At 42.3% G+C, this 27,488-nt stretch overlaps 1 protein-coding gene across 1 annotated transcript in view; it reads left to right on the top strand.

Annotated features, from left to right (window-relative positions):
- SLC6A11 (solute carrier family 6 member 11) overlaps positions 1 to 27,488 on the top strand; it is a 179,094-nt gene that overhangs the window by 64,390 nt on the left and 87,216 nt on the right. Inside the window, exon 7 of the mRNA XM_024193609.2 lies at positions 14,852 to 14,986. Within this exon, the coding sequence (XP_024049377.2) occupies positions 14,852 to 14,986 (135 nt within the window). The remainder of the gene's footprint in view (positions 1 to 14,851; positions 14,987 to 27,488) is intronic.

The following is a 27,488-nucleotide window of genomic DNA, read 5'->3' as shown; positions in this document are numbered from 1 at the left end:
GGACCAAGCCTAAGGCTATGGCTACACTAGAGAGCTTACAGTGGCACAGCTGCACCAATGTAGCTGCGCCGCTGTAAGCTCTCTACTGGAACTGCTCTAAGCCAACAAGAGAGAGCTCTCCCGTCAGCTTAAGTAATCCAGCCCTGGTGAGCAGTGGTAGCTTCTACCACTGACATGGCGCTGTCCATACTGGCACTTAAGTCGGCATAAGTTATGTCACTTGGGGGTGGCTAATTCACATCCCTGAGCGACATAACTTATATCGACATAAGCTGCAGTGTGTAGATAGTCTTATACGAGATAAGAGCCTACTCCAAGTTAACTGACGTCAGTCAGTCAGGGTGTATTATGCCCTAAATGTGACAGGAGGATAGCTTGGGGTCCAGGGCCATGTAAGAAGGCTGGAGGAAAGGTGTAATTCAATTTACCAAGCCAGGGCATGAAATAGAAACAACCCAACTGTTCAAACAAAATGAAAAGTATTTTCTGAAAATATCAGGATGTAGACAAACGTAGTGAAATAAAATCAGACGTCTGTCTGAAGGAAAAGCATATTGTTTTAGTAAAGGTACCGTAAATGGACTTGTGCCTGGACCGGACATTCTATAAAACTTTCAGACACTTTAACATTTGTTTAAAAAATAGACATCAAGTCAGCAAACAAGATTTTAATGTCTGAATCACCTCCGTCCATTTCTTCCTCATATTATTTCTTTGCAGTTATCATGTTCCTCCCCAATCAATCACTCCACACGCCTCCCCCACAAATAAACACAAGCAAACAGAAAACTGAACAGAAAAATGTCAGACGGAAGATCGGAGCCAAGCAATAAAACAAGAAAATAGGTCTCTGAGGGGGCATGTGTGATCTGTAGGTAGCATGGGATTTCAGGTGCTAAAGTATTATTGTTGGTAGTTATTTTGGGGGGCTTGGCGGGTGAAGTACAACTTGTATTTCTGCTGGGTAACTCTCTGTTAGGTTCTATGAAGCCAATGTTGTTAAAACAAAGATTGCAGAGTTAGGCCAATAGACAGCCCTCGTTCCGCACATGCAGCACCCTTGAGTATAGTGCTTCCTATAGCCTTTAGTTTACATATTAGGAATATTAAACCCATTTTTAATAGAAGCAGTAAGAATTCCCCCTAGAAGTTCTGAACGTAAAATGTTATGTACCAAGATTGGAATATAAACCTCAGGAATACTCACATCAGCATGCCATTTGTTGTTTGAATTCTCTTAAAGATACTTCCATTTGATTTTTCCTTTGATCAGGTGAAATAAATTACTTAGAATGAGCCTCTGAATATATAGGGTGGTCAGCGCCTCACCCGGTGTAAATTGGCATAACTCCATTTGCTGAAGATGTGGACCATTATTACAGGGATTTCTGTGATATCCATTCTCATAGTATCTGAGTACCCTGAGTACATGGATTAGAAATACATCAAAGTTCCCTGGTGGGAACGATGCTCAATTCCTTTAGTCCTACAGGCCAATCCATTAGCTTTTTTTTTGCAAAGTACTGGATTTCTTTGTATTGGTTATTTTGTCTACAGTGTTGCTCTTGTGAGATTTACAAACCTTAATTCTGTATATCTCACTGAAGTCAGCTACAATGGATGCAATACAAAACCAGTGTAAAGAGCTGCAAAAGCATAATGACATACCTTTCTACCTGAGCGACAAAGACAGCTTCAGTGCTGGAGCTTCCATTGCTACATTGGTTACTCTAAATATTTGGCACTCCCAGAGTGATGTGGTGGCCACAAAACACCTGCTACTCACTTCTACTACTGAACACTTGGAAAATACCTAAGTTGTAAAATTGATAGCAGGTCCTAAGCATATATGATCATGTCATATGGCACTTTACAGGGGCACACATGGCTCTGCTGTTACAATGGATCACACAAAGTGAGAAATAACTTAATACTACTTGAAGTCGGGATAAAATGTCCACATTTCCTGTGGGTGGCAGATATGTGCATTGTTATCTGAAGTAGCAGACATTCATTGCTATACAGTGTTATTATTTATTATGCTTCTACTGCCTAGAGCCTCCAGCCAAGATCAGAGAGAGCCCTGTCATGCAAGCTGCTATGTAGACATGTAGTATGAGACTGCGTATGACCCAAAGAGCTTACATTCTAAATAAGCCAAACAGACAGAAGGTGGGAGTAGTGTCATTTCCAGGGGAACTGAGGCACAAAGAGATTAAGTAAATTGCTCAAGGGTGAACAGAAAATCTTTGGCAGAGCTGGGAGCTGAAACCAGATTGAATTCTAGCCCAATGTCTTAACCACAAGACCTTCCTTTCCCTCATATTTACTCTGCATCTTACTAGCCCTTCGCTCAGGTTGGGAAGTTCAGTAACCAGGGCATGGGTGGTTTAGCGGTTGGGAACAGCTGCTGTACTAGTGGAGGTACTTTTCAGGCAGTCCATTGATATAATAAAGGTGTGATCCGCAAGAATACTATGGTTAATGTAATAGGTGCAGGGAGTTGAAATGCAAAGGAAGGATGGAGACAGAGGATGTTTGTTTATATTTTAAGTGGTGAAGCTATTGAAGATACACTTGTGATTGCAAACATTTTACAATAAATACATCTAACAACAATGAACAGATGATAAGGACCTGGATTCCTAAGGGGAAGAAAAAAGCCCAATTTTATTTCCTCTTTTGGGTAGACAAGTGAATGCCTTTTCTTTAAATAATAAAAGATAGATTGTATATTATGATGTAAAAGCATGAATCATCTCAACACACAACCCCATTTCATGATCACAGAAAATGCAAAGAGGGAGTGGATTTATGAGATACTGCAGTGATGTCTGTGTTATCTACGGAGGGTGACATTAAAATATTACCCTTTACCAACACTCACTGCACAGCAGCTTCTGAGATATTTCCTATTCTAAAGTATTAAGAAACGCTGTGGTATCTCCCAGAACAGTGGTAATGGCTGGTGAGTGCTGAAACTTTAACACTGACCACTGGATGTCAGTCTGATTGCTTAGAAGATTGATGGACTACATAGAGAGAGGCTGAACATGGGATTGTGGCTGATGCAGAATTGCAAAGAAAATTCCCTTTAAATGTTGATGGTTCAGGCTTTTAATATTTATAGTTAGACCAAAAATATGAAAATAATATACTGGGACAAAAACATATGTATGTGTTCTACTAAATAAGTATCACTCTCATTCAAAAATAAACTGGCTACGTCCTATGCTGTAGCCAACACCCGCTTGGCATAGAGGTGGGGTGAAGGGGAAGACTGTCAGGAAACTGATTGTGGCTTGCTGGCTCCACAGTAGTTTAAGCCCCTGAATAGGTTAGCATAGCCTGCGGCTTAAACTAACCTATGCCAGTTGGCAGTGGCCCCCCAGAGACCCTCCACCTTTTGGGAATAGCCAGAGAACAGCAGCTCTGGTTGTGATACCTCCACAAACATCCCCATGCTGGGGGTGGGGGGAAGTGCTCTATGCCGGTTCAGGAGATGCAAGCAGTTCCCTTTAATGCTGCCTGATCAAAGGAAAAGGCGCGCGAGAGAGAATCCGTTCAGGCGTGTTAAACCCCCTTCCAGCTAGGACAGCCAGGGCAGAGCTCTGCCTTCAGGGGAGTTCAGTGAGGGCTGCATGTGCACATCCAGTGGTAAAATTGGCCTCTAGAAAGCAAACTCACATAGTGCCTAATTCGTCCCTCATATTCACCTGTGTAACTCCACCGAAGACTGAAAATTTACTCGGTGATATTGAGGGATGAGTTTGGCCCATTGTAAATTCTAGCTGAAAGTCAAACTAGTGGAGATAACCTGGGGTTGTTCTTTACCAGCCCTATCCAGAACCACAACCCCTGTTAAAAGCTGTCTAGGCTAGATACTGGTCTCTCTGCATAGGTGTAACTGCACTCAGCATCTGGAAATCCTGGAAGCTTTTGCCTAGTAAGAGCTTTGGTTTAGAAGAGCTTGTACTTTTTAAAGACCCTTAAAGACCATTTCAAAAATAACAGTCAGCTGATTTATTAGTCCCAATTGATATTTAAAATTCATCCCTTAGATTTCAAGTTGACTTTTACTTGATTAAGTAGCAGCATTTGATTTTGAGGTATTTGGAGCTGTGATGATTTCCTGCTTGATGGGGGTTCTTCATATTTAAACATTTCAGCTTTGCTTGATTTATTGAGCTTTTCCAAGATAGCAGATGAAACTTGCTGTTGTTGCATCTCCGTTCATACCCATCCTCCTCTTTCTTGCCCATAACTACAGTAGTTGGCATTTCCTCCTCTTTGTACAGTAGATTTTACAAAATGCAATAAATTTGCATTCTTCTTTCAGAATATTTGCATCTGTAGGACACCTATGAATAGCATTTCACGTGCCACTCTACAGTAAAACTTCCACACTCTCATTTATGGGGGAGATCATTTTTAATTTAAGTGACCAGCCCTTCCAGGTTAAAACCTCTGTGGGTGCCAGGGCTACTAATGAGCTTACAGTGGTGTGATTTATTTTTTATTTACACTGATAGATCTGTACCTGCTTGCTGAGGTGTGATGGCTCCTCTTGCTAGAGGCCACATCCACCTTCCCATTTTGAAATTAGAAACATTACACCACAGATGTTCTTTTGCACCACAGGTTTTGTATTAAGAACACATGCCATTTGCGAGAGTACAATAGCTTAACAAATTAGTAATTCCCTCTGGGGCAGATTACTGTTTGCAATCAGCTGCACGCATGCCTTTTGTATTCATTGGCTCTCTTTGACTACAGTGGTTCCTGAGGTAGGTGTACACTAAATGCCACTTTTTCAAAATATCATTTTCAGGACTGGGGAGGAGGGAGCACTTCATTGATTCCTGTTGGCATATGTGCGGGGATGGAAGTTGTGCCCTGTGCAGTACTGAAGACTTGTGTTGCGGGGAAGCTCACAACTGGTGTATGGCCTGATGCCCTCCCCAGAGATTCTGACAGATTTATGTCACTGTTGGGGTTTCACTGAAGCAGAGGAGATTGCCTGGGGCACGCTCTGGGTCAGCACATATCCCTTAATTCCTCAGCCAAGCACCCTCCTGGCCATTTTGGTGCTGTGCTGGCATGATCCTAGGTCAACCATGCGTTCTGGGGAACTTGCACTGTTTTGACTTTCCCTGGGCAGACCTTTCACCACCGGTCTTCAGCTAGGGCCTGCGCCAGCAGAAGCCAATGAAGACATGTAAGTCAATAAAGACTGAAGCCCTTATGCTAATAATATACAAGATATATGCAGGGTCAATGACAATGGTTGGGTAAGGGATGAAGGGCAACATATTTTGTTCCTGAGTTACCTCCCAAAATATTTATCGTCTAGGGGATAATCTGCCAATTCTCCTCTGTGGGTATGTACGGCCTAGTAGGAAGCCGAAGCAGTGTGATACCACTGTACAGGTGAGACAGTATACCGGATCCAGCACTGGGAGGTCCGAAGTCTTTCAGAGCAGTCTCCATCCATACGACTACATGGGTGTTTTGAGGATATGGCTAGTAGGCCTGTTACTATGTAGATCCACTGGCTAACCCCTATGTAAAATTGGGGAACAAATTCCCCAGGAGTTAGTGCTGGCCTATGACATTGACCTCTAGGTAAAGCAGTTTTGTGTAGTTACCTGTCTCCTGTGGAACCTACTCCGCTTATAGTCAGCACCCTCACTTAGGTGGCTGTTTAATTAGAATTGAGCCCACAGAAGAGCCCTGGATCTGCTTTCTGGTTACTCTGAGTTTGACAGACATCTGTTTCTTTATTGAACCCAAATTGTAATGTGACCTATGAACACCCCAGAACTAGAGGAAAGTTTGAAACTACAATAGATTCAGATCTGAGCTTCAAGGCTCCGGTTGAGCTGCATTTTTCAGCCCAGTTTTTTTAGAACTGCATGCTCAAAATTGCATGTGCAAAATGCATAAGTGTAATCTGAGTGCACATTTGTTGTGGTTGTTCATTTATTATGGTAATTGTGCATGCAAATGGCCAGTTAGATATATAATTGGCTAGTTACCTGCACAATTATCACAATTGTCACAGTTGTGCATGGGATTAATTGTTCATGTAGTTTATGCCGATGCATTTGTGTCTCATTTTGCCAACATTTCTGTTTTCTTATGTCATGGATTTTTTTTTCATGTTACCATGACATAATAGCAAAAACGTTCATAGCTTTCCTTCCTTTTGGATATGGAAAATCCATAGTAGAACATGTAGTATATTGGATATTATCAAGGTATGAATAATGCATGAAATGATTCTCATTAGAATCTCATCTCCTTTCAACGTTTTTCTTTATTAGGGAGGAAATGCTATGATTAGAAGGTGAGGCAAACACTGCAAAAAAAAATCAGATATGTTTGTTCAAGTTTTTCAGGGAAATCTCTCTAACCATGTGTGTGTCCTTTTTTATGTTTGCTTTCTATTCTAGCGAACAAGTTTGGTGTCAGGAATCTTTGCCAAAACAGTGAATTTTAAGCAACTGTTGAAGAATATACATACAAAATTAAGTCTGAATTTGTAAATGCAAGTTTTTGCTATGGACAATTGATTCTTCCAGTTAGGAATACACTATGTGATCTATGTGGTCAATCAAGACTGACCACCATAGCTTGAATATCAAATACTTACAGTTAGTTACTGGAAGTTAATGCCCAGGGTGACCGCCACTCTTGCCCTCTCCTGGTTAGCAGCACTGAACCAAATCTCCCACCGTGATTTCCCTGTTCACCTCCTGTGACACTGTGGCCTCACAGCCAATAATCCATGCATAGTGCAGTGTTAGAATCTGTGCATCTTTCTCTGATGATGTCATGGCAGATGTAGAAAGTTTTTGCTTTCTCTGAACACTGCACAGTTAACAAGTTTCTCATGTAATTTCAGTGAATGTCCTTTGCTGACCTTTATTTTCTAGCTCACCATATTGAACTCATAGTGAATTTTCCCTATCTCTGATGCATAATCTTCCTCTCTCTGAGCCTATTACTGTCACTTTTCTTACCTGCTTGGTATTTGTACTGCTTTCTACTCCAAGAGAAACTGTTTGCAATCATGTATGACTCATCAGAGTTTAGGAAGAAAAAAATCTACATTTGTAAGCAGTCTGGTTAAGAATGGTTTGCAACACAATTCTGGAGCAGATTGCTCTCTGTGGATAAACATACCAGGATAAAAGCAGATGATGGTGAATAAAACTGCAACACAGAGAGCGCAAATAGTGAAGTTAGATGTTCGGCTGGTTCTCTCCATTTTTGTGTGTCGCTTCCCTATAAGCAAAAAAAAAAAAACCCTTTCACATGTTGTCATATTCAAAACTGGCAGTTTTGCTGCATACATTGATATTGGAAAGGGAAAACCTTGTACAATGTCACAGTATGGTATGATTATCTGCAACAGTTTGGAAGGGAGTTTGAATTTATAAAATAAATACATGGGGGGTGGGCAGGATGGTGCAAGAGTTGATAATGGGATCTGGACCTTTCTCTTGTAGGTTCTTAGCAGGGGCGGCTCTAGCTTTTTTGCCACCCCGAGCGCGGCAGGCAGGCGGCTTTCGGCGGCATGCCTGCAGGAGGTCCCCGGTCCCGCAGGAGCACTGGTGCCTGGAGCCGCCGCTGGTTCTTAGTATAAATCTAGCCCAGACTGGGTAGTGCCTTAGGGCTTGTCCACGTGGGGAAATTGACCAGCTGAATTGGAATTAATTTGCAAACTAGACAACATTAAATTAGGCTTGAATAAAGACTGGGAGTGGATGGGTCATTACACAAAGTAGAACTATTCCTCCTACTGTTACTCACACCTTCTTGTCAATTGTTGGAAATGGGCCATCCTGATTATCATTATGAAAGTTTTTTTTTCTCCTGCTGACAATAGCCCACCTTAACTGATTACTCTCGTTATAGTTGGTATGGCAACACACATTTTTTTATGTTCTCTGTGTGTATATATATATCTTCCTACTGTATTTTCCACTGCATGCATCCGATGAAGTGGGTTTTAGCCCACGAAAGCTTATGCTTAAATACATTTGTTAGTCTCTAAGGTGCCACAAGTACTCGTCGTTCTTTATACCCCTAGAGTTATGCTGGTATAACTCCTTGTATGGACTCTTTATTCTGGAATAAAAGTGACTATTTTTGTGCAACATAAGATATGCAAAAATAATTAAATGAAAATCACTTTCATTCTGGAATAGTGTGTCCACACAGGGATTTATACTGGGTATAATTCTAGGGGTATAATTGTACCACTGTAGTTCTGCTGGTCCATTTCCCTGTGTAGACAAGCGCTGAAGGTCATCACCAGTTGCCGACTGTTCAGTAGTCGGTCTGAAATACGTTAGTAGTGTCAATCCAAGTATAAGAGGAGAGGTGTCTACAGTACACCACAAAGAGCACTAACTGGCATCCCTTTTTGGCATTCTCAGGAGAGGTGAAGGACGCAGTAGACAACGAGACTGAACCATTACCGTAAAGGTGCATCTCTCAAAAGCACGGTTCAGGCATATTAATGGGGGTGCTTGCCCTGACAATGAGCTGTAGGCACCTAAATCAGTTAGGTAATGCAATGCTGCGGGCAGCAACACCTAAATAGGTTTAAAAATCTGGGCCTAAGTGAACTTGAACACTTTCATTTTGTAAAAAACCTTGTATTACAGTATAGATAAAACACAGAATGCAGTTCAGACAATCTCATTTCCCATGATCTGGCATATTGTTTTGTGTTCTGTACCATCCAACCTGTGGTGATGGCCAGTAAGTATTTACACAGGAAGCAATTGGAACCATCTGAAGTTTTAATGTCATTGACATCATAGCAACGTAATTGTATTATCTTGTGGTGACAGGAGGTAATGAAACTCACCAGTGTATGAAAATTCTTCGTTCCGTACCAAAGGGCAGTTCAGCTGTGGTCACAGCAAGAGCGAAGCAAAGGATTAAAGTTCACTGCAGCCAGTTCCCTATTTAAGATTCATCCTGATAAAAGTTGCCGTGATGTAGCCTGTGAACATCAAGCTGACATGTTCTGTTGTAGCTGCGGCCTGAGCAGTCTATTTTTAACTTTTCTGGCTGTGTGGCTAAATTCATTGTGCTAAGTGCTTCTTCCGCTCTCTCAACAGGTTAATGATGTAATCTATGTTTCCTCCTGGGGTTAGTTTTACCTATTGCCATCTCTCACAAGTTGAGCCTGCTGCATCACAATCTGTGTGTGGTGGTTGTTGGTCTGGCCATCCCAAAGACTAGCTTTTCACTTAGGGTAAAATTTTCAGAGTAGCTGAGGACCAGATTTTCAAAGGTATTTAGGCACTCAAAGGGGCAGATAGGTGCCTTGTGGGATTTTCAAAAGCTCGTACGTGCCTAAAAGGCATTGAGTTCAATGGGTGTGCTTTTGAAAATTCCAGTAGGCACCTACACACCTTTAAAAATGTGGCGCTGTGTATCTAACTACCATTGAAGTCTTTAGCTGCCTAAATACCTTTGAAAATCTAGCCCTACGCGATTTAGGAACCCAAGATCCATTTTCAAATGAGATATAGTCACTTAAGAGCCTAAGGGCTTGTCTATATGGCGTGAATTGCAGCGCATGCCCCATGTGCACGCTGCTGGTGCAACAAGGTAGCTAGTCCAGAGGGCTATGTTAACGTGATGAGGTACTTTTTAGTTTGTACCAGCAGTGCCCACACAGGCAGGGCCGGATTTCCAATTAGGCACAGTGCCTAGGGATGCCTACAATTTAAAAGTGGGTTAAAAGTTTCATTTTTTACAGAAAACATGAAGGTCAGCTGTGGGCGGGAGAGTGCTGAAAGTGCTGTGCCTAGGGGCGCATCAGGTATAAATCCGGCCCTACACGCAGGGGAGTTACAGCACACACTTCACATACACACACACATACACACACACTAGTCTGCACTGTGGAACTGTGTAGACGCAGCCTGAGTCCCACTGACTTTCTATGGGAATTAGGTGCCCAACCTGCATAAGAGCTTTTAAAAATCCCAGTAGGTGCCTAACTGCATCTTTGGGTACCTCAATACCTTTGTCAATCTGGCCCTTTGTCATATTGCAATAAAAGAACTTGGTGCTGACACGGGTGTGTCCGAAACATTTATTTTGTTCCCAAGTGCTCAGACACCAGCATGGCTCCGACATCGCTGAGAGCTGGAAAAAGCATTCCGAGCATCGGCATGCTAATTAACACACCAAGCAATTAAAGTCAATTAAAACAGGATTCAATGTAATTAGAAACAGTTGTGTTCACATTTATATTCAGAGAAGTTTGACGTGTTGAAAGAAAAGAAAACAATTTCAGGCAAACTTTTAATGCCTGCAGATGTGGTGATAATAATAACAACACTTTGACTTCTACAGCCACCCGTCACGTCCCTGGGTGCTGTACAGCATGATAAACACAAACAATGAGAATTCCAAAACAGGAACCCCGAGGGATCCGGGGGCTCAGCAGGCCTGGAGATGCAAGCTGAAAATTGGACGATAGCCGATAATGGAACTAAGTTTGGGGGGTTCCTATCCCAGCCCCCATTTCAGCACATCACAAATCCAGCATCTTTCATTGGCCATTTCAGCTCAAGAAGAGCATGGAACTCCAGCAGCTCCATCGCTTTATGAGTGCTGAAAAGTCGCCCTTGTTTTTATTTTAATAGCAATGCCAACTGGCCCAAAGGGCTGCCACAGCCTGTAAACACTCCAGATCCTTCCCACCTGTCCACAGGCCTCTCTCTTATCAGCCACTCCTCTTGTTTATCCTCTTACCTGTGATTTGGATTGGATTCATAGGCGTGTGGTAGAAGTGATGTGCTATGGTACCTCTCTCCCTGCAAGGCAGTGGTAGAGGGAGGAGAGACCTCCCCCCCTCCCTTAATGCTGCTGCACAGGTACCAGCTGTATTTTGGCTCTTACAGACTGAAAATCAAGGAGCTGGGGGTGACGTTTCCAATACCTTCAGCAATGCCAAAGGTCCCAGTGAGGGCATTTACCCTCCATGCCAGGATGGCTGTATGGGGGAGTGATAACTGCACTGCTGTTATGCAGAGGTATCCTTGGCTGATCTTCTCTTCTCTCCTTCCTTGCCTGTGGAAGTATGAATTTCTAAGGTTCCTCCTCCTCCTCTTTGAAGCTCAGTCTTATAGGAGCTGTAATTGCACCCTCAGTAGAAAACTGTGTGTATAGCGAAGTTTGACTGGTGCACCCTGGGAAGAATATCTCTGTGTCTGAAAGGGCAGTCTGCATGCTAATGTAAAATGACATGGTGCAATGGCAGGTTGCACGAGATGACAGATTGTGAAGTAATATGACATAATGAAGGAGGATCCAAGAAAATGTTACTCTTTCAATTCAGGTACGGTGACCCCAGCGTCAGCCATTTGACCCGATTACGTGACTATTGGAATTAACAGCAGCCATTAATTTTAGGGGAGGGGAGGGAAGGGAATGCAACGCACAGAGACTGAAATTGCAGAAATGAATGAACAAAAAAGCACAGAAATCTTGTTGGGCTAGATCCTGTAGCCTCTCCATGCACTGAGCTGTCATTGAAGCCAGGAGAGAGCTGCAGGATCAGTCTCATTCACTGCATTTCATCCTTATTTCCTTTTATTCACATTTTTTTATTTGTCAGCCTCATTATGAAAAACCAGCTGTATGGAATTTTGTCCCTTTGAAGCACTGGGTTAGTGAGCGTTGAATCACTTGGTCCTAGGAGATGGCTTCTCCATCAATAGTGAACAGTAACCATACTTAGCACATGAACAAGGCTTTCCATTTTTATTGAATCCTTAATTAATCCACGCAGTCCTCTGAAGGGCAGGGGGGTATTAGTGTCATCTCCATTTTACAGAGAGGAAACTGAGGCAGAAGACATGGCCTACATTTTCAAAGGAGATTAGTGATTTTAAGTAACTCTGTTTTTGGGTGCAATCTGAGACACAAAGAAGCAGACTGATTTTTAGGGGTTGGATGCTCAGCACTTTCTGAAAACTAAGCCCATTCTGTCTCGGTGTGAGCACCCCGAGACTGCGACAACAAAATCACTAGTCGCATCTCAAAATTTATGCCTAAGTGATTTACTGCTACAGAGCGAGTTAGTGTCAATGCTGGGATTAGAACGCAGGATTCCCTGTCTCCTAGTTCTTTCATCAGACCTTGGGCCATGCCTGTTTGAGAGGAATTTATTACCCTGACATCCTGATTAAACAATTAAACAGCCATCGTTGGCCCAGATCGTCCCCTCCTGCAGAGGGAATCATCCCCTCTTGGAGAACCCACTCCCAAATTCCCATTGAAAAGGCTTCAGTTCTCTCTCTCAAACCTGATAGATCCTAGGCAATCCTCAGAAGGCCTAGACTATTCGAGCAGAGGCCCTGTGCCTCCACGTAGGCTCTGGCCCTCGTTGCCTTCTCCCATCTGGCAGTGTGGCTCTGTTGGACACCCTCCAGCCATCGCCCCCAAGACCTCTAAGGGTGACTCCATGGAGAAGATAATACAGTTATCCATGGGACTAGAGACAGGCAACATGTGTGCCCAATGCTGCTCTTCCCATTCCTTCTCTTTGGCTTGCTCAGCCTCCATCCTGTGTCTCAGTGCAGACCCTGGAGCCATGGAGAGGAGTCTAAAGGAAGATGGATGAGAGGGCAGGAAGATGGCCTCAGCTGGAGGACTGTGTCCAGTTCTGGGGGCCAGACTTTAGGAAAGAGGTGGATAAATTGGAGAGAGTCCAAAAGAGAGCAACAAAAATAATAAAAGGTTTAGATAACCTGACCTATGAGGAAAAGTTTGTAAAAAAAACTGTGCATGTTTAGTCTTGTTTTGAGAAAGGAGAAGACTGAGGTGGGGACCTGATAACAGTCTTCAAATATGTTAAGGGCTATTATAAAGAGGACAGGGATCACTTGTTCTCCATGTCCGCTGGAGGTCAGATAAGAAGTAATGGGCTTAATCTGCAGCAAGGGAGATTTAGGTTAGATATTAGGAAAAACTTTCTAACTAAGGGTAGTTAAGCTCTGGGACAGGCTTCCCAGTAAGGTTGTGGAATCTCTGGTCATTGGAGGTTTTTTAAAAACAGATTGGACAAACACCTGTCAGGGCTGATCTAGGTTTACTTGGTCCTGCTTCAGCGCAGGGGGCTGGAATCGATGACTTCTCAAGGTCCCTTCCAGCCATATATTTCTACATTTCTATGATGGTGCTGGGGCTGCCTCGTGCACATCACAGAAAGTGATGCTGAGCTCGTCTCATTGTATAGCTTACTGCATCGCCTTAGAGCTCAGGACTGGAGGTATTTCTGTGTCCTGGCAGCTTTATTTATAAACTCGTTCTTAACTTTACCTTTTGTAGGAGGATTACACAGAATACTTCAAATCTCAAAGCAAAAGCTTGGCATGATATTGTGTTATAAAACATGTGTTGTGGTACAAATATACATAGTACTTTACAGACACAAGATACTTTCCATGCCCAAAGATCTTATCATCTAAATGGAACAAAACAAACAAATACAAGCCAAAATACTGCCCATCATGGCAGGTTAGCAGAGAGAGGGTGTGGGTTTATTGAGGAGGAAGAGAGTGTCAAATTTTGTTTGTAACTTGGCCAGAGGGCGAGCCACATCTCTCACACAGACCAGTTTGTGGAGAGCTGAGGAGACGCACCTTTGGGAAGGAGACTGAGGCAGAGAATGCTTGGAGAGCCCCAGTTAGCCGGGGGAGGGAGGGTTGCTTTGGGGTAGACATATTCCTACCACACTGGGTTTGTTTGAAGAAGTGGGTTTTAGAGACTTGATAGTTCACAGGAAAATTGTATGCCTGTTTTACCTATTAATCAACTACTTGTATGGTGTGTGATTTCTAATAATCTGTGTTCAGTAATTGCAAAAAAACCAGACTGTATAAGACTCTTGAATGGAGAGGTGTGGGGGAAATCCACATTTTCTTCCCTTGGTTATACTTTCTATTGTTCTGACTTTTCCAAACACATTTAGTACCAGTAATAAGAGTACCATTGTTTCCAATATAGGTTGCTGCATAGTTAACATGTAATACAGCACATTATTTTCTGGCAAGTCAAATAATTTCTCTACTGAACCATATCTGGTTTAACTGTTATGCAGTGAGCCATAGTAACTTACTTGGAGAGAATGTCCCAATATGTTTGTGATTGGAGTTGGGTGAAATTTGTTGACCATTTTTTTCCCCCGAAAAAGGCAGATTCAGCAACAGCTTGCAAATTCACCAAATATTTCAGTCAAACAAACAAACAAACAAAAACACTAAAAAAAAATTTTTAAAAATTGAAATGTTTCATTTCAATAGTGTCAATGCAAAAATTCACTTTCTGTTTCAAAATGTCATTTAATAGTATTTTTAAAAAATCAATAGTTTTAAAATGGCAAAATTGAAACAAAACATTTTGTTTGACCTGAAATACTTTTTTCAACTCTTTGATTTCCCCAAAATTAAAAAAAAAAAAAAAATTCGGTTTGACCCCAAATGATTTTTTTTTCTGTCTCCCCCCCCCCGCCCACCCAGAATTGCCAGTGAACTGAAAAATCCATTATTCACCCAGCTCTATTTGTGATGAAGTGTTTGCCCATTTTCCTACCAGGGCTAAATTCTTTAAGAAGGAATATGCTTCGGGATGAAATTCATCCCTCTGCAGAAGACCAGCATGGATATTAGGTCTCAAAGTAGCATTCAACGGGTGCATAAGATTGTGTGTGTATTTATATCTGGATTACTACCAGAGAAACAACACCATCTTCTTGTTGTTTTTGTTGGGGAAAAAAAACATTTTCTGATGTTTTACTTCTTCTCGCTAGGTGGTATATGTAACAGCTACATTCCCGTATGTCATGCTACTGATTCTTCTGGTTCGAGGAGTAACATTACCAGGGGCTTCTGAAGGAATAAAATTCTACTTGTATCCTGACCTATCCCGATTGTCTGACCCACAGGTAGGACCAAATAACTAATGTTCAAAACTTGCTCCGTGTTCATTGTATCTCTGAGGTGGAAATCTTTGGTGCTTCCAATTTTTCATTACATTCAAAGTTGGAATACACTAAAATGTAGCAGATTGTATATAGATTTGAAATTCCTTAAAATTCTTAAAAATAATCATTAATAGTAGTTGTAGTATACCGTAGTTGGGGGGGGGGGGAAGGGTTGTTTGTTTATGTATATTTTAGAGACACCTTAGCATGTCACAGTTGGATTTTCAAAAGTGTTCAGCACTGGCCTGATTCTGCCCCCATTGAAATCAATGGGAGTTTACCATTGATTTCAACAGGAGCAGAGTTTGACAAAGAATGAACATTTTTGACATTGTGCACCCTTAGAGTGTATTCCCAATAATAAATCTCAGTGGAATGGTTCAGATAATCTGCTTCTCCTTTTTTAAAATAAAAAAACAATAAAAATGGGTTGACATATTTGGTATCTTTGCAAATAAAACAGCATAGAAGAATGAAAAATCTCTAAACATTTTAAAGCAGCAATAAATTCTTAAAAGAAGAGAATGTGCCTTTTTAGTCACTTCTGTAGAAGAGATCATCATATAAATGCTGGGTTAAACTGAGACCTTGATGACAGATTAGCGGAACATAACAATTATGACTGTCATTTGCCTGGTATCTAAGAGAGAAAATGACACAGCTCTACATAGCTGACAGGTTGCAGACAGCGCTTCACTTACCAGGGTTGACAGCATAATAAACATTAGACTATGTTACTCCTGGAGGCGGTTATGACATTAGATGGACCCAAAGATGTAATGGAGTTGAAAAAGAGGTTTGGGACTATTTGTCAACATTCGTTTTTTGAAGTACTCCCCTCTGTCCGGTGAACTGTAAAACATTTTCAGCAAAAGTATATTTTGACATGACAACACAGTGAGCCTTCAAGTTACTTCCCTGTAGCTTCTGAAGCTATTGAATCATGTAAAGATCACCCTAATGAAATAGTATGACTAGGTAATAACTAACAACTGGAAGGGGACAGTCACGTTTAAAGACATTTGGAAAAATAGATCAAGTTGCTGATTTTGAACTTCTTGTTACTGAAATGTAGATACTTGTATAATAAACACAAGTGATTGGGAAGTGAAGGGAGAGCAATGGAAATAAAATCTGACACCCCTATTTGTCTGATGAAGTAGGGTGGACTAACTGAGAATACTATTAGGATTCCATGAAGTTCTGGTCTCCTTGTTCTTTGAGTTGTTCTCCGCCACGTATAATAGACCCATATACTGCAATGACTTTAGTAAGCTTGCTCAATTGAAAGTCAGTTCACAAATCTGACTGTCAAATGTTTATCTGAGAACTTGAAAAGTTTGCTTTGTCCAGCTTTGATTAGGATTGTTCTGCCTTCCTGCATATTTTTGACAACTGATGTTATTCAGAGAGTCTTAATAATGAGTGCACATTTTGCATTCTTCTCCTGCAATACATCACAATGACTTTCCCCCCGTGTCGAATTCCTAAGGGAGTGAGAGTTACCAACCTCCAGGGCTGCACAAATCTAATGAGGAGAGGGGGCAGGCATGCTGCTTAAACATTGCTGCTTCTGTTTTCCAAGGGGTGCATGGGAGGCCTGTTAACAGGATTTGTGCATGTACGTGGATTTCTCACATGCCACTGTGAACACACGTCCCCCATCCCTTGTTTATTCATGGAAAAAATTAATAGAAAGAGGGTATGCAAGCTCTTTTAACCCAGGGCAGCAGTAGCTTGTTTGTCAGTTTACAAGGGGTTTTTACATGCCTATTTGCTATACCATTTCCATTTGTAAAGAAATCCACTGTTGCCATGGTGATTGCCGAGCACACATCGTGTTATGGTTCTTAGGCAGCCTTTGAAACACAGGGAACCTTCTTAAAAGACACGTGTGGCCCAGTAGTGTGCCTCCCACTCTGCTGTTGTATCTAGGCTAAGTTTAGAATGTCTTGGGAGGGGAGTATTCAGTGTTACACTTTCACAGGTGAACTTTCCCCCCATTGCAAAGTGATTGCAATCAATCTATATCTATGCTTCATCCTGCATTATTTAAAAAAAATGCAGCCCCCACCCCTCCTTATAGATTAGGAGAAAAGAGTGAAGTTGAGACTGAGATCTAATGAGAAATATGTCAAGATGGTGTAATGGAGTGGAGCGGGTTGGAAGTTTTTGACAACACAGTTTTTTGATGAAACATGCAATTTTGTCAAAGCCAGAACATTTCCCAGAGAAATATCGACTGGGATGGGGAAGGTTTCTGGGGTCCTTGTTGAATTCTCTGGCCACTTCCCAAGAAAGGGACCCAAAGGGAAAGCCCAACTTTCAAGCCAAACCCAGATGTTTTGACATAATTGCATTTCACAAAAGCATTTGAAAGGTTTTGTTTCCTTTCTAATGCGGAACAAAAACAGAAACCTGAAAGTTGTCATGGGATGGAATTATTGTCCTCCAGTCAGTTCTAGGATGGAGTGTTTAAAATGGAATTTGGAGTGTCATCCAGTTTGGAAGTGCTGCTTTGTTGCAGTCTTTTTAGTAGTCAAAGAATAGGAGAGATGCTGACACTATGTGTATTAATGTATAAATATTGAATGTTTGCAACATATGAAATTCTTGCATTGTGAAACTAAAGTGCCATAAACTGGATAATTATGGAATCTTTTCCAAAAGAACCAAGAGGAAATCAATGGGACTAAACTTCACATTCATGCTTCCAGTTTTTGTCTTTACTCTTGTTTATTTGGATTTACTGCACAATTTTCAAGTATAATTCATGTGTGCTTGTAAAGGTTGTTTTCCTCTTCAGCTGGAGGTCTGTTTAAATACCGTTCCAGGGAGACTACTGTGTTTCTGTGTTAGGAGAGCAGTATTTGAACCACAGTGCCAAGTATGTTTACTGTGGATTAAATAAATTAAGTTTCTCTTCAAGGCACAGTTTAGTGTGAAGTTCTTGCATCTTTTGTCTTTGTGTGATTTGCATTCCATGGTTTGTTATAGCTTTCTAAGCAGCTATTCATCTGTCTTTTCAGTTCCTCTGAGCTTTCAAGTGCTGAGTTCTGTACCTCATTTTTATATTCTATCTTTTCAGTATGGCTGGGTCCTCATGCTCTGAAAATGCCAGCTTTTGTTCCTTCTATCTGTAAAGCTTATACCAATCACTTTTACATTGTCATAGCAGAGTGCCAACTCTGCTTTAGTTAAGGTTCAGATGCACTTTCAGTTTAAAGGATGACTCTAAATGTTCTAAATACTTATTTGGATTGTCCTGAAATTTCCTCATTCCAATTTGCCTCATCAAGGTGCTGGGTATTGTTTGTGGGCCCAATTTGAGGTCATTTGAGCAAGGAGTTCCTGGGATACTGTCCCCCTGAAAAGAATCCAGCATTTTATTAAATCACTTTTTCTGCGTGCACACCTGGGACTCAAACTCTGGCTCTGATTGTCCCCCAACTGATCTCAGTCACTCTACATTGAACTCATTAATTACTTGGATGAGAGAGCGGAGGGTATGCTTGTAAAATTTGCAGAGGACATGAAGCTGGCAGGAGTTGCAAGCACTTTGGAGGATAGGATTAGAATTCAGAATGATCTTGATAAATTGAAGAATTGGTCTAAAGGATTAAATTTAGTAAAGACAAGCGCAAAACATGGATTAATCAACTAGCATTGATTAACTAGAGGGAAGATGAAAAAATTAGGGTAATGTAATTGTGTTTCCTGAACAATGGACCTGAGTGTGCTTATAGGCAAGGCATTCCTGATAGGCAGCCCCCTACCGTGAGGGGCTCAGAACTTTTTTAGATTCTTATAACTTGTTTGGTGCAGAGCTAGGGAATATGTGGGGATGGGAGCAGTGAGGGGCCAGGTGGGAGGTAGGTGGGAGCAGTGCTGGGAGTGTGGGGGTTATGAGGGTGCAGAGAGGGGAGGGAGGATTAGGGGTGGAGAAGTGGGAGAAATAGAAGAAGAGGTTTGCCGCTGTGGCAAGGGGAGATTACGGGGAGGGAGGAAGGGTGAGATACTGAGCAGGGGAATATGGGGTGAATGGCTGGCTGAGTTGGGGAGCACAAGGGCCTATCAGCCCCACATTATCGCCTCCCACATTTGTGCTAGGATACTGGGGGCTCTGATGAGCCCTTCTCCCTGACCCTTGAGTGTGTGTCAAGATCTTGGGAGCTCTGCTTCTCTTGGAGGGGCGGTCTGAGCCCCTCTCTCTATCCCCCATGTGAGCTGGAATCTTGCAGGAAGGGCTGACCCTTGGAGGAGAGTAGTCTAGGTCCCTCTTCCTGGGTCCTGTGTGCCATTATCTGGGGAGTCCTGCCAATCAGGATGGGGAGCTGAGAACAGATATGCTTGGCGCATACTCCAAGAACACTGTGCTGAGGAGCTGAGAATGGGCATGTCTGACGTATATCACAGGGCACTGGGAAGGGAAGGATGAGACTATCCACTGAGATTAATGAAGCAGGTTACACCTCTCAGAGGTATTGCTTCAGGCAGCATTCATTTCCATGGGGTGTTCTCATTTAGCTGAGAGCATCTTATTGAAACAAATGAATGGACCACTTTACATCTCTCTGAGGCCTGGTCTGTGCTAGGAAATTAGGACGGTCCATTCCCATTTTACAGATGGGAAACTGGGGCAAGAAGGGCTAAGTGACTTGTCCAAAGTCACACAGGAAGTCAGTCATGGAGCAGGGAATTGAACCCAGGTCTCCCAAGTCCCAGGCACTAACCACTAAGCCATCCTTCCTCTCATGCCTGCTCCCACATCTGTCCCCCACTTCACAAAATGTCCTTACTGTCTCCATGCTAATCCCTGCACTGTTCCTGCATCCTCTACCCTGCTCCTCCACCTGCAGGTCTCATGCTGATGCCTGCCTCTCTGTGCAGAGGATGGTTGGGGAGGGAGAAGCAGGCTGTGCTGCACAGACAGAGAGATGGGAGATGAGGAGATGATGAAGGGGCAGGATAATGTGCAGCCAGTGCATTCTGCAGCTAGAAGAGTGGGAGAGTTGGGCTGTGGAAAATGGGGGTCCTGAGAATTCTTTTTTTAAATAACAAGGAAATTAAGCAACAGAGGGTCCTGTGGCACCTTTAAGACTAACAGAAGTATTGGGAGCATAAGCTTTCGTGGGTAAGAACCTCAAGGGCTCAGAAACTTAATTAACACAGAGTGAAGGTTGCCCAGTGGTGGCTAGTGGTCTTCCAGGATGTAGAGTGGCTAAACTTACATTGCTGAAAACCAGGAAATGACACGTTAAGGTACAAGCCACCCCCACATCGCAACCTTAACTCTGTCCTCTTTGAGCAATCCCCAGTATGCCAGTTATACACACACAGGCACTCTACCCTTACAGATGCCTTCTGAGACATTGCCTTCACTAAGCCCTGGAGACCACTGTCCTGTGTGCCACCTGACGGCTGACAATCCCCATGGCGAGAGAACACTTGTCTACACCTCTGTGGAGATGACCTACAAAACTCAGTGCTGAAATGACACACACTTGATCCCTCAAGGTACAAATGCATCTTGCCTCGTATTACACTCACTGCTCTGCCAAGCTGCTTCATCTAATCCCTCCACCATTCAGTCAGGGCCGGCTCTAGGTTTTTTGCTGCCCCAAGCAAAAAAAAAACCTCCGGGAGCACAACTGCTGAAGTGTCCGGAATGTCACCCCTGAAATTGTGCCGCCCCAAGCACGTGCTTGGTTTGCTGGTGCCTAGAGCCGGCCCTGCATTCAGTACAGCTGGACCTAACACAGTGAGCACAGCTGGAGTGCATGCAGATAAATGATGGAATTCAAATCTGTGGAGCACGACTCAAGCAACAGCACATACCCTCTGAACTTCCTCCTGTCTATTTATTATGGCATCTCCTCCCCCTTACTGAACCATTCCCAGTGGCTATTGCCAGGTTGCGTTGTGGGGAGGGTGGCATGTAGCTTAACTCTGTATTTCCTGGTTTTCAGAGGTGTAAGTTTAGCCACTCTCCACATCCCGGAAGGCCACTAGCCACCACGGGGCAATGTTAACTCTTCATTAATGAAATTTATGGGCATTTAATTATCAGTTGTACCTGAGCATTCCTTGGCTTTGTTGTCCAGCTCTCTTTAGAAAGAGAGAAGCGGATGTATACAGCATAGCTTGTAACAGATCCAAAATATGGGTTCTCTGTCCCATGGAATAGTGCTGGGGCTTGATCTAAATGGCTGTAGTAAGGGTGTGGGAGGGGAGGTCTCTATCTCAGGTTTCAAATAGCTTCAGCTTCTGATTAAATAAACACCTGTAAGATGAATTTTGAGTGCCAATGCGAAGAGCTGCGGTGAAAGCCCTGGGGATGTCAGTTCTCTATTAACAGCCTAGGTAGCAGGAGTACGAACTGCTTCACACTCTCCTGCTAATGTGTCTGAGACCTGGCTTACACTAGAAAATTAGGTTGGTTTAACTACAGTGGTCAAGGGTATGAAAAATCCACACCCTGAACAGCGTAATTAGATCAGCCTAAATCCCCATGTAGATAGCGCTAGGTTGACAGAAGAATTCTTCTGTCGACCTAGCTGCTGCCTCTCGGGGAGGTGGATTACCTTTGCCGATGCTAGAACCCCCTCCTGTCAGTGTAATTAGTGTCTACGCTGAAGCGCTACAGTGGTGCCACTATAGCGTTTTAACTGTAGACAAGCCCTTAATTCTTGTGTTGGAGGGGTTGCTTCTAGGAAAGAAGGGGGTAGTTTGGTCTGTTTTATTGATTAGGTCCAAAAACTCTCTGCTGAATCTGCCAGAAAAGGTGACAACTGTGGTAGAGGCTATAGACACGGACACTGGGAACTGGACTGAGACCACCAGCTCATTCCACCAGCTGTCAGACAACTTTGGTTACTGCTTCTAGTAGTGGCTGGCAACCCTGGGCAAAATTTTTGCAGTCCATTACAGATCCCAAGAGCCATTAATTTGCCAAACATGTACTGTTATATTTGGACAGTGATCACTGACAATAATGATAGACTGAATGCCTTAATAGGCACAAAATAATACTCTTTCCATTAATTTTTCTTTCAGTTATATAGTAAGATGTGCTTCATGGGCAGGGTATGTGTAATTAAATGAAAGTGTAGGCCCTGCTATATTGAACAAGAATTGGTACTTCAGTGAAGCCTTTGTTTTGAGAAGCAGTAGATCAGAGTCTAAAACTTTTTTTAAAAACTCTGTATCTCCTATATATAAAGGCATCAGTAACAAAATGTGTATTGGTGACCATCCACATGTGTTCTGACTCTATATCTGTTATGGACAAGAATTGCAAGGAGGAGTTCTAGATGAAGTAGAAAAGGGTGTAGGGTGCAGGCCAACATGATACTGAGCACTCTGGCACTTATGCACTTAACTTTAAGTGTAGGAGTAGTCCCCTTGAAGTCTGAAGCTCAACACCCACCCTCTGAGAATCAGGTCCCTTTAAATAATCTCAGTTTGGCCACTGAAAATCACTAGCCACTTTTGAAAAATTAGGCCATGGCGGGCATTAGTGTCAGTGCTGGGATTAGAACTCACGATTTCCTGGCTCCATTTGGTCCTTTATCTTATGACACACATCTTACACTAGCAATTTACATTAGCATTAAAGCTGATGATTCCTAAAATAAGAGAGGCAGAGAAAAACAAACACCACTTGTTTACTGTATGCTTGTATGTTAATTACGGGCTGTCCACCTGCTGTTTTATTCATTCTAATTGCTATTATTATTTTTAATGAAAATATTCATTATAGAAATTAGCTGAGAACAGTATCTTTAGGAAGGAATATGTCAGCATATCTAGAGTCACATAACCGTCTCTGAACAATAAATGCGTCCTACAACGCTGAACAACTTTAATTAACCCTTGATTTGGGAGTGTATTGTGCATTACTATACTTGTCCATGAGAAGGGAATGCAGTTTGTAATCTCCCTCGCATTTAAATACATGTAAATGTCATGCATATGAAAATAAATGAATGGCAAGGCAAAGTCTTTAGGAAGAGGACAGGTGTCAGCTTAGATACATCTACAGCACCTGAACTGTCTCAGTGCAGCTAGAATGAATTTTAAAATTCATCTGATGCTTCTTGAGTGGTGGGAAGTTATAGATCTTGCAATAAAACAGAGGGTGTTTATAGAATGAACGGCCATCAGCTCAGTCTCTTGTTTGATAGGAGGGGGGCATGTGGTGAGGAGAAGGGGGCCAATAGCTCCCAACGCCCCAGTTGACTTCCATTGGTATTTCTCCCTGCCTCACTGCTGCTCTGCTCCATGGACCTTCTGAAGAGCAGAGCATCAAAGCCTCCACACCTTCTCATACTCTGTAAAGAGCAGCAGAATGAACAAGGAAGACATAGGAATGCAAAGCAGACAGGTAAAACTGATGGATGGTACAACGACAGTGAATAGCAAGTGGATTATTTGTTGTAAAGTGTGTCTGGGAGCCTAGTGGTGGGGCTGACCCAGAAGGACTGTACTTGGCGATATCAGAAGATGAGATTGACAGAAAAGTCCAGAGTATGGAGGGAGGCAGTAACAGGAAGGAAAGAGAAGGGGAAATTCACTTAGTCCGGAAATTTAAAAAAAAAATCACAATAAATATTTGGGTGGGTTGGAGGGAATATATAAAAATATATTCACAAGTTAAAAATATTATTCACAACATGTGTGTATGTATATGTAAGTGAATACAGCAGAACCTCAGAGTTATGAACCCCCATGGGAATGGAGGTTTTTCGTAACTCTGAACAGAACGTTATGGTGGTTCTTTCAAAAGTTTACAATTGAACAATCACTTAATGCAGCTTTCAAACTTTACTATGCAGAAGAAAAATGGTGCTTTTAATCATCTTAATTTAAATGAAACATTCACAGAAGCAGTTTCCTTATCTTGTCAAATCTTTTTTAAACTTTCCCCTTATATTTTTAGTAGTAGTTTATGTTTAACACAGAAATGTACTATACAGTATTTGCTGCTGCTTCTTTTTTTTTTTTTTTTTTGTATCTGCTGCCTGATTGCATACTTTTGGTTCCAAATGAGGTGTGTGGTTGACTGGTCAGTTTGTAATTCTGTTGTTCGTAACTCTGAGGTTCTGCTGTATATATCTACATGTGTACACGTATATTCATATGGGCACACACAACCACGTGGTATATAAAATGTAACCACCAAGATACGAGTTCACAGCAATTAACTAATACCAAAGTAACCATAACATGCACGTGCACACACAACCTTAACTAAACCTGCGACCAGATGTGTGATGTAGTACAAAGATAACTCATGATCTCATGTTTGTCCCATTTGTCGCCCGTGTCCCTACTGTTCAGAGCTGGGACCATGTCTTTATTTAGCTATATGTCTTGGTGCTCAGTGAACAGTCATAAATAAGAATAATACCTTACTCTTCAGGCAAAGCAAATGTTCAAGTGGCAGCACATTTGGCATAAATATATGTGAAAGATAAGCATGATGTTTTTACTTTAAAACTCCAGTGCTTCATTCAGAAATTGGTCCAATTGTTTTTGAGTTTCAGGTTATTATCTTATTATCCTGATAAAAAACTTTATCCTCTCCCTCTATCAAAAATAGCATATCATTACTTCTTCAAGCGTCCATATAGCTAAAAACTTCTGCACAAGCAATGCTTAAAAGAAAAGATGACACAGCAAAGTTGTTAGTGCTTGTTATCTAATTATACTTGTTATAGTGAGGGTATATGACAGGTTTTAGGATCTTGTGTAGATGTACAGAGCTATTATGCTATTGGAATAAATCATGTATTGTGCAAACTGGGAGAATAGTTTAGTATTTATCTACCTTCCTTTAGATGTTAACTTCCAGATTTTTAAATGCTTCCATGTTTTTAGCTACAATATCTACAGCAATAACACCATTCTTGATATTTATCTCTAGCAGTGGAAAAATACCTGATGAGATTCAACTCTCAGCATTGGAAGCAAGCAACTATTACAATTGCATTGCCATCTTGAGGCTGAATGTGAGATATGTTTTAATGATAGAAGCAAATAACAGAATTCTCTTCTAGCTTTAAAGGTGGGAGTAAATGAATAATGTTACATTTTAATATGTATTTCCAGATGACTATAGGAATGGCTCTGTTTGGTTTTAGCAAGAAACAGTGTAAGAAAGGTCATGCACCTTTTATATAATGTTTACCAGAAAGAAAAAGAGTCTCTATTTGTATGGCAACTGCTTGGATTCATGGGCAGCAGACTGTAAAACTGCATTTGTATATATTTACCCATGCTGATGCTCTTGATGATGGCACCTCTATGCCTACAAATTTCCTATCTCTGAGCACTCACCATATGCTGCCGGGGTTAGCAATGGGGCATGAGTGGATCCTAACTTGACAAGTGAAGAACAATTGATTGGAATGTATTCTCAACCCTCTCCTTGCCTACAAAGAGAGAGTACTGATGGGAAGGACTCAAAATCCTCTATGCTTTAAAATTAAGATTTTAAAGGGGAGATCCCCTCCGAAATATCCAGTTGCTGCAGTGCTTAATCATCCAGAATATTAAGAGAGAAACTTGCACAATAAAGAAGAAATTGATCAACCTTTTACTGAACACATCCTTTGAAGTGGTAAGAAAAGATCCTTAGTTCTGAAGAAAAGGGTGGACATAACTCCTTGGAAGCCTGGTTTGAAAAGAGGTCACCCACCTGAAAATGTATGAGCCTTCTAACACTGACAGAGTCAGCTACACCTTTGCTGATTTACTGCCTTGATGCTGATTGCATACGTTTATGCAGCCAATTTTTCAAAGACTTAAATGGAAAAAAATAGTGAAGAGAAGAGGACAATATTCTGCTCTCAGTTATACTCCTGCAGCCGTATTGGATCAGATTTCCCACTAAACATGTATGTTTTGCTTACAGTAGAACCTCAAAGTTACCAACACATTGGGAATGGAGGTTGTTCATAACTCTGAAATGTTCATAACTCTGAACCAAACATTACCAAACATTTGTTCTTTCAAAAGTTCACAAGTGACATTAACTAAATACAGCTTCAAATCTTCAATATGTGGAAGAAAAATGCTGATTTTAACCATCTTAATTTAAATGAAACAAGCACAGAAAGTTTCCTTATCTTGTCAAATCTTTTTTTTAAACTTTCCCTTTATTTTTTTAGTAGTTAACACAGTACTATACCATAGTTGCTTTTTCTTTTTTCTTTTGTCTCTGCTGCTGCCTGATTGTGTACTTCCAGTTCCTGATGAGGTGTATGGCTGACTGATCAGTTTGTAACTCCGGGGTTCATAACTCTGAGGTTCTACTCTATTTGACAAATAAGAGGGAAGAGGCCAGTGTACTTATGACTAGTCAGTTGACTCCCAATTGGGCTTAAGAGATGGCACCTGGGCCACAGAGAGGAGGTGACTGGGTGAGTCAAAGCCTGTGAGAAGCAGGAGATGGGTAGGTGAAAGCTGCCTGATACCCGGAGAGTCAGTGCCTGGGGGGAACTTGGAGAGAGGCAGGAAAGCAGCAAAGAAGAGCTGGCAGGAGTTGCTGGGGAGAGAGCTGAGTTTGGAAGGAGAGCAGTAACTGTGCACCACCCGAGAGGCGCTTGGAGGAAAGCTGTTGGTCAGAGCTGACCAAAGCTGGGGACCCCTGGCAAGTGGGAATCTCAGGCAGGGGCCCCTTGGAAAAAGGGATGGTCTGGCTTCGGCAGGGCAAGCTGAGCCTAGAAGCAAGAGGGTTGTTGCAGAGGGCAAATCCCCCTCAGCAGGGGTAGGATTCCCAGGCAGGGACCTAGAGGAATGAAAGTGGTAGGGGCGGAGCCCTCAGGGCAAAGACTCCAGTAAAGGGCTGTAAGAAGACTGGTCACTGTCAGGCAGGGAGTCCTAGAGAGTGAGGCCCTGGATTAGGAGCCAAAGGACCTGACAACACAGTGCTGCTGTTGATTCCAGGATGGGTGAGCTGGGGGTGATGTCCCTGGAGATGGGAATGGGAAAAACCTATTGTACCTTTATATGTTTACTGTGGCTTTGTCAAGAATGGTTTTATTCTGAGGGTTTGGGGTGAACTAATGGACTGGTATAGATGAACAAATTATGCCCGGAGGCGGGCTTTGTGTCAAACACTGAGAGACGGTTCCTTTCTTGGGCCAGCAGAAGGGGAATGAGGCAGGCACATCTCTTGAATTGCATGCTGGCTCAGAAGGAGAGCATCCTAGGCAGGGCTGCTCTAGCAGCATGATTTACATCCGAGCAAATTTTGAGACATGGTAAATTCTAGGAGGGAGAATAGAAATGTTGGAAACTTGTGCAAGGACACAAGCAGTAAGAGCTTCAGAGGGGTGTGTGAGGGTTTACGCCCCTCCTTACAGGGCAGCATGGCCTAGTGGCCAGAGTCCATAGGATAAACCCTTGTCGCAGGGCAGCACGGCCTAGTGGCCCAAGTCCATGTAACCGCCCCGGG

Source organism: Terrapene carolina, unplaced genomic scaffold (assembly GCF_002925995.2).
Source record: "Terrapene carolina triunguis isolate 2854851 unplaced genomic scaffold, T_m_triunguis-2.0 Scaffold232, whole genome shotgun sequence".
In the NCBI taxonomy this organism is placed as follows: Eukaryota; Metazoa; Chordata; order Testudines; family Emydidae; genus Terrapene; species Terrapene triunguis.
This window is presented reverse-complemented; position numbering and strand designations above follow the sequence as displayed.